Here is a 7,500-nt window from a genome sequence, read left to right as displayed (position 1 = left end):
ATGACAAAGAGATAGGGGGAGGTCAGTTCTTTCAGTTCAATTTCCGTCCGGTTGAATGAACAATAAATTGTCAGGGTCCGGATATACAGAATTTTTTTTTAAATTAAAGAGTGGGAAAATTGATATTGTGTAAACATGTGAATTCACGAACGGACACCGAAAATACTTTTTTTATGACTCGTAAAAAAATGCAAAGGTAAAGGAAGACAAAATTATCTCCCTGATACAATAAAGAGCAAGTGTTTGGCTGCTCATAGGCTATGTATAAATATATAGATACATTTCTTTCCTGTCACGCTCAGGTGGGTGAGGGAGTAGTCATACCCTGGCGAGAGGTACATTCGAAAACAACACTAACCCACAAATTGCCGAACAAACGAGTTGTAGCTAGGAAATGGGGAGGGGTCGAGAAGGGTTAAAGCTGTGTGTACGTGCATATCTATCTAAATATTTAGTAGTCATTTTTGACAGCTCAGGTACGCTAGTAACTAAATATTTGTCATTCTAAAAGACAGTATAACTTCGATATAATTACCATAACAGGAGGCCTCCAAATAATATCCACTGTCACGGCATATACCGGGACGCATCAGAAAATTAATTCAATCTGACATTTACAAGTAATTTACGTAAGACATTCAGGCAATGGTTGATTAGGAATTTACAGCAAGGCTTAACGTATCAATTAGAATGATTTACGTTAAAGCTGTGTTGTAGACATTGTCAGTGATTGAGTGACATTAGAAAATCAATCAACATTAATTCAACTTATTGAATTAACATTCTAAGAGGTCTTTTAGCCTCGCAAGAAGAAAAGTAGAAAATGAAATTTCAAGTCTTCGTTAGAAAAGGAAATCCAGATAGTCAAGTAACGATTATGTTTCAGTGTTCAGTTCGCCAGCTATCCCATGGTAACGAGAGGGTTAAACTCTGGAAGGTGTAGCAGAGTAAGATCTTCCACAGTCCCATTTCAATGGCCTTACCACACACCCCTACACCCCCAAAACACCCCTTCGTGTGGAGATGCATGAAATTGCGAAGAATTGAACTCTAGATTCCGTGGTGCTTCTGCATGGCAAATGATATACTGTGGCAATACCAGATATTCTCCCGAAGCCCCGAGGGAGAAGAATCACTATCATTAGGCCCAAGACTATCCTCTCCTGAGGTAAGGTCAGGTCCGACAGCTCCGCCAACCGTGTCAGAGGTTCTGTGGGATCGCATTTTGGACGACGCCTTCAGAAAAAAGAAAAAAAAAAAGTAAAACTGGAGCTTCTTCAGTTCGTTTCTATGATTGCTAGCTTTCCTTCTCCTTCATGACTTTATTGATATCAATGGCAGCTTACAGAGTCACGCCTTTTTCGTCTTTCGGTTGGTTATGCCGCTGATAACGTATCGATGAGATATAGAGTGCAAGATGTTGGGTTGGGAAACGGGGTTTCTACTCTTGGTAGTTAAGGCGTGGACTTCGTCTGTCTGGTTTACCCTTTTCAGTGCCTTAAGCCGCCTTCAAAGGAAAATGTATAAGGAGAAGTATTGCGTTCTAGTGCTACTTTTGGGTGCACGCCATCATCTCTCTCTCTCTCTCTCTCTCTCTCTCTCTCTCTCTCTCTCTCTCAAGTCGCAACGTGAAGAAATTTATTTCTATATTTGATTCAACTTTTCAAATAACCATAAAGATGATAATTCGTTGCAAAAATGATTTTCAATTCTTTGCAGAAACTTAATTCTCATGAATGATGAATTTCCCGGCTCGAGTTTTCTACAAATACAAGTACATACGGTTACTACTCAGAAAACACAAACTCTCGTAATCATATGGAAGGAAGAATTAGTCTCACAAAATTCAGTTGACTATAACTCTTAATACCCCAAATGTGATTTCAAAGATCAGTTTATGTTCAGTAACGCCTGGAGCCTTTTCAACCCATAAGCTCCTGTGACCTGCAGCAACTTGGGCATTGGATGGCGGTACCAACTTCATAACATTCAAAGTGTAGAGCTTGGGCAAGGATCGAGGGAGGTAGCCTAGGTTTAATTTTATTGCTCTGAAATAAGAAATGGGTTTAGGCTTACAACAGCTCTTGGGAATGCATTGTAAGGTCTAATTAGCCGCAAGGAGATCCAAATATTAAGAATATATGGCGATAACAGATCTTCATTGTAATAGATTATGCACCGATGCGAGGATCGTAAGTGAATGAGTGACTCTAATGAACTCTAAAAAAGTAAAATTAACCTCCAATATTAATTGGTTTAGCATATGATCATATTTATTGAATTTAAATAAAAGAATTTAATCCAAGCAAGAACTAAAATCCTAGTTCACACGGTAGGGAAAACAATCACCAACTCTTAAATCTGTTCTCTTACCTTGAAAGTATAGAGTCCGTCTGCAAATTTCTCGAAATTAGGCGTGAAGAGCCATCTGCCGGGATGCAGCCTCACTAAACCTTTTTCGTAGCCCCTGAAATCTTTGGCTTGCTTCTCCATTTCGGGTCCTTGCAAATGGACGCTTTCATGACCGCTCTTTAACTTCATTTTCTTCCAGCAACTTCTATGTACTGTTGACCTCTTGTAATTCTAGAAATCTATCTTGTCTTCTGCATTTTAAGAATAAAAAAAGGTGAAAGGTTAAAAATCTGATAGAAGCCTCTGAAAGAAATGGAGATTCCAAAAATGGATGATATAAGAAATACAGGATGAGCCTACGAACAGAAAACTAGGTGAGTAAGAATTTATGATAATGAAAAGGGTAATGACATGAAACGACCATTAGAATGATAATTGTTTTTGTTCCCATCTAGAGTGCGCAAGAAGACTAGCAGCGTTCCGGTTCAAATGATTTTCAAGGTCGGATATAGTTACGCTATCACAGTTACACTCGTATACGTGATGCCGGACATGCACAGAACTTACTGCGTACATATTATAGATTGTGCAGTAATTCAACTAAAACATTTGCATGATTGTTCGTAAGGATGGCGCAGTGTGTTATGTAGAGGGGGTTTTACGAGCCATCGTTATTAATGGCCTAATGCTATATGTACCTTTCCTGCGCAGAGGGTTCATCTACAATGGATGTTAAGCTTACTGTGATCGTTGTGTTGTGAATAAACATATAACGTAGGAAAACAGAAGATGAGTTAATTCACAGCATATAAGACGGGAACTTACGAAGTATACATACCAAAATTAGTTCGTACAAATAACAATAGAGCGCCCACTGGAGATTATAATTATATTTACTATTAAGAGGTTGATTTTTTCTGTCATTAGGTCTTTATCAATTTCACAAAAAAAAAAAAGAATTAATGGTCAGACCTTTAGCCCAAGGTTACCTTTCTAAAAGCTTGTTACCTAATTCGTTCTATAATTTCTTGAATATTTGAAAACAGAAATAAAAGACATCATCAACACACGGTGGTTCTAGATCAATGGCCACCCTTCGATGAGAATGACCCGACAATAATCCATATTTGTGTTTTTACTTACAAGCGGACACTCAGAGAAATCAGTCAAGTGTAAAAGTGCACCATCACCTTACCAAAGCGAATAATGAATCAGACTACGTAATGAAAAATCTCCTTAGCATGAAGGAAAAGGCTTATTGGTTACATATTACTTTTACGTCTGATAGCCGAGTGTTAACTGATAATTCAAAGATGCCAGAGGTAGGACGATTAACCTGACGAAACGGAGGCGATGAGATACAGAATTATATTATCACTAACCTTTTTATACTGTATCTAGATCAAAAGTGTTAGGTTGTCTGTAATTAAATTTCGATTGTATATATCTCATAGCATATCCATTTAGTGTAACATTTAAATATTCACGGATGTTTTTATGAAACTTACACAATAAAGAAATCTCTCAAACCCGCAAGATACACGAACGTGCACACACTCAGATATGGTCACTTTTGTGTGCACGTGTGTTTGAATGACAGGGAAACGTTCATAGCAGATAACGTAGCATGCATCTCTCTATAAGTTTAAAATAGTTTCTAATTATTTTCTTAGTCTCCGGAATAATGACTGAAATAGCAATTGCTTGATAGGTTTATTTGAGCCAACAATCGTGCAACATGAAATATGAACATATGTGATGATGAAAATTATTTTTCTCTAGCTAGATTACTCTTTGGTGTTCAAAATTCTAGTATTATCAAAATAAATGTTGAATATTTAGCACCAATAATCATAAAGTATATGTCCTTCGTCATCACCAAATTATCGTAAAATTGTTCAGGTATGAATTAAACATACAGTTCTGCTATTCAGATGCGTCTAATCCTAAAAGACCTATTATTGTTTATTGACATCCTTTTATTGTTTTTTTTCTGCAATTGCATCCTTTCAGTGTTGGGTGATTGTATTTTTCTAGATTGTATATATGCTTTATGACAAACGCATTTCATTGAGCATGTATATTTTTCAGTTTTTATTCCAAGATACTCCTGACTGCCTCAGTAAAGAAAACACACACACACACACACACAGAGAGAGAGAGAGAGAGAGAGAGAGAGAGAGAGAGAGAGAGAGAGAGAGAGAGAGAGCTTGTGTATCACAGTGTCAGTGAAGGTTACATGAGCCTAGCTTATAAGGCGGGGCCAAGCATTTCGTTCTCTCACTCTTTTTTTCTTTTTTTTTCTTTTTATTTTGCGTTTAGCTTGTTTACTTCAGGAAAATAACAGCTAGATAGATATGATAGTTTAGCAAGCTATTGTTGTCTATAAATAACAGCGGATGACATAGTCTGTCGACTGGTTTTCTCATTAAATGCTACCACTTATGTAAACAGTTCCCTTCATTTTACTTTAGTCTTCTCTAGAAGTAGCCTTCATTCTTAAGAAATTCTAGAAGTAGCCTTCATTCTTAAGAAATTATAGTTTTTATCGTTTGTTTTCTTAATAATGTGTTCAGCTCTCTCTCTCTCTCTCTCTCTCTCTCTCTCTCTCTCTCTCTCTCTCTCTCTCTCTCTCTTGTTTGTTATCAGTTGACCATTGGTTAGAGAAGTGTGTGCCGGTGCTCGACAGTTTGAAGTGTTGTGATACTGTGTAGTACACGGTCTAGGTATGTGCCTACAAAAGCTTATTCGTTTTAGTCTTGCCCTTCAAGTATCTTACGAAATATTTCTCACTGATGTGGGAGATAAGAGGTCATTAGATCGTTATTTCTATAACCATAAGCTGAGAGATTTCCAGTGATATTCCTCGGTAACAGCAGTGGTAACTGGTGGGCTGCAACCATGGCCACCTTTTTCGTGGTAGATGAGTGATTAATTCATATTAATTATTTTATGATATTACAATTTATATTTTATTCAGTGTTAAAAGATTATCTTCTATAATTTAACACAAAATGCTAGTAGAATTGATAGATTAATTGCAAATTAAAACACTTTATACAATTTTCACAGCGCCAATTTACCCCGCTGCAAATAACCGGAATTGCTTCCTTGATGTTCATCGTCCAGTCGATGCTTTTTGGAACTTTTAGTAATCTTATAATTATGTGAAATAAATGTAAATCAGCAACTTTCTCAACGAGAGAAAACCATGATTCGAAGACGCCATCTTCTATTGAAAGTCATAATATAATCTTAATTAAAAAGAACCATTGTGTTGATCGTTGCATAGTTTACAAAAATGGAAATTTAGAGGAAAGACCCTTGAACTTGAACTTTTAGCAAGTTTTTTAATGTTATAGCGATCTGATGTAAACATTGTTTATCATGCTTATACTTTTTATAAGCTCCTCTGTCCATCATACACCTGACATCACTGAGATTACCAAACAATTCTTTGCTCAAGAGGTTAACTACTGCACTTGAATTGTTCAGTTGCTACTTTCCTCTTGGTGGGGGTAAAAGAGAGACTTTAGCCATGGTAAGCAGCTCTTCTAGGAGAAGGACACTCTAAAATCAAACTATAGTTCTCTAGTTCTGTACCATGGTCTTCCAGTGTCTTGGGATACAGTTCTCATGCTTTGGTCGGGCACACTGTTCTACCTTGTTTCTCTTCCTCTTGTTTTTATGAAGTTTTTTATGGTTTATATGATAGATCTAATTTAGTGTTGTTAATGATCTTTAAAATATTCTGTTTTGATTGTAACCACATTATAATAAATTTTTCATATGTAAACTAGGAACTTTAAGAAAAAAAAAGGAAGAAAAATAAGAATAGTGAATCTGAGTGTACCCTCAGGCAAAGAGGACTAAAAATAAGGAACTTACAAATCCAGCACAAATGAGGACTCCATGAATTGTTCTGTATCAATAGACAGCAATTCATAAATACAATGGCCTGTGTATCACATTAAAAAAAATCGAAAAATTAATGATAAGTCACAGTTCCGTAAAGAAAAGATTGTTTATGATCATAACTAAACCTTTGATCCTTTTTGATAGTGTTCCTTAGTACGTAGCTCATAGACTAGCGGGGTTCCAAATCGAACTTTTCCAAAACTCTTCCATTAAATTGAATCGTAAATGAAATGGACACATTTTCCTTCAGAATAGGTCTCAGGAGAACAATCAGTTAGGCAGAGCTGAAATAAATCCAATAGGTTTATAAACGGCCGCCTTACATTTGTGCATATTTGCAGTGTAGGAAGTGTAATGATTGCGCGCTTAAATTCATTACAGTTGCGCGCCTCTTTTACTCCCTTTTCCTAATAGTCATTTTGAGTCAAACCACCTTACTGCATATGGTTATGATATGATGATGAGCTCTTCCGAACACCACAGCAGTTCACAGCTTATAAGATGTGTTCACTTGAATTATGATACGTTAGTTTCAATAATTCTCCTCTTTAGTCCGAAATCGACAGCATGGAATTCGCACTATAGGAAACCAAGACAGGGAATAAATCCTTAATTCACGATGGATACACATACAGGATCGACAAAATTCTTAAATCACCGGAAATTTCATGGTGTTTTACATTGAAAACCTACAAAGGAAACTTAAGAACCGATGCAAGCATTAAGCTGTACACCTTTAATCAATGGGAACGCGTATTCACTTAGAAAGTAAAATAGCTGAACTTCACAAGCCATACAATTGGAAGCTATAATGCCCCTGAATGCAACACATCGTAATTAGCTTCGTACTATTTTTTTTGGGTCTCGTAATTAATTCGTCAAAGGCTTTACTCCTCTCTGAAGAAGAAAGCGTTTGATGACATAACACGACTCATGAAAATAGTTCGAAGCGAATTACGATGTGTCTCATTCAGGGGGCATTGTAGCCTCCAATTGTATGGACATGATGACATCACGATCGTCAGTTGAAGCACGGAGAACAACATATGGCCCCGAATTGTTCCATGCCCATTACGTCAATTTATTCCGTTGGTTTTAGATAACATCATAAAAGTAAACCCAACAGCTTTCATTAAATTACAAGGGCTTGCCAGACCTGCAGTTCAAAGACGAAGAGAGAGAGAGAGAGAGAGAGAGAGAGAGAGAGAGAGAGAGAGAGAGAGAGAGAGA

General features: G+C 36.8%; 2 protein-coding genes across 8 annotated transcripts in view; one reads left to right on the top strand and one right to left on the bottom strand.

Annotated features, from left to right (window-relative positions):
* The window catches only part of LOC137653464 (sulfotransferase 1A3-like), a 34,364-nt gene that overhangs the window by 9,225 nt on the left and 17,639 nt on the right, over positions 1-7,500 (bottom strand). The window contains exons 1-2 of one of the 3 annotated variants that reach the window (XM_068386871.1): positions 3,496-3,649; positions 2,374-2,603 (exon numbers count right to left, since the gene is read on the bottom strand). In XM_068386871.1, the coding sequence (XP_068242972.1) occupies positions 2,374-2,541 (168 nt within the window). In that variant the 5' untranslated portion in view covers positions 2,542-2,603; positions 3,496-3,649. Of the gene's footprint in view, positions 1-2,373; positions 2,604-3,495; positions 3,650-7,500 lie in introns of those variants that run through there. The other 2 variants (XM_068386873.1, XM_068386874.1) reach the window with 2 other exon arrangements.
* Positions 1,439-7,500, top strand: part of LOC137653462 (sulfotransferase 1A1-like) — a 21,359-nt gene continuing 15,297 nt past the window's right edge. The window contains exon 1 of one of the 5 annotated variants that reach the window (XM_068386868.1): positions 1,439-1,521. The gene's annotated coding sequence lies outside the window, so the exon portion shown is untranslated. Of the gene's footprint in view, positions 1,522-1,738; positions 2,024-2,609; positions 2,727-4,972; positions 5,079-7,500 lie in introns of those variants that run through there. The other 4 variants (XM_068386869.1, XM_068386867.1, XM_068386866.1 and 1 more) reach the window with 4 other exon arrangements.

Source organism: Palaemon carinicauda, chromosome 14 (genome assembly GCF_036898095.1).
Source record: "Palaemon carinicauda isolate YSFRI2023 chromosome 14, ASM3689809v2, whole genome shotgun sequence".
NCBI classification, from domain to species: Eukaryota; Metazoa; Arthropoda; class Malacostraca; order Decapoda; family Palaemonidae; genus Palaemon; species Palaemon carinicauda.
The sequence above is the reverse complement of the archived record's forward strand: the minus strand, read 5'-3'. Positions and strand labels throughout refer to the sequence as shown.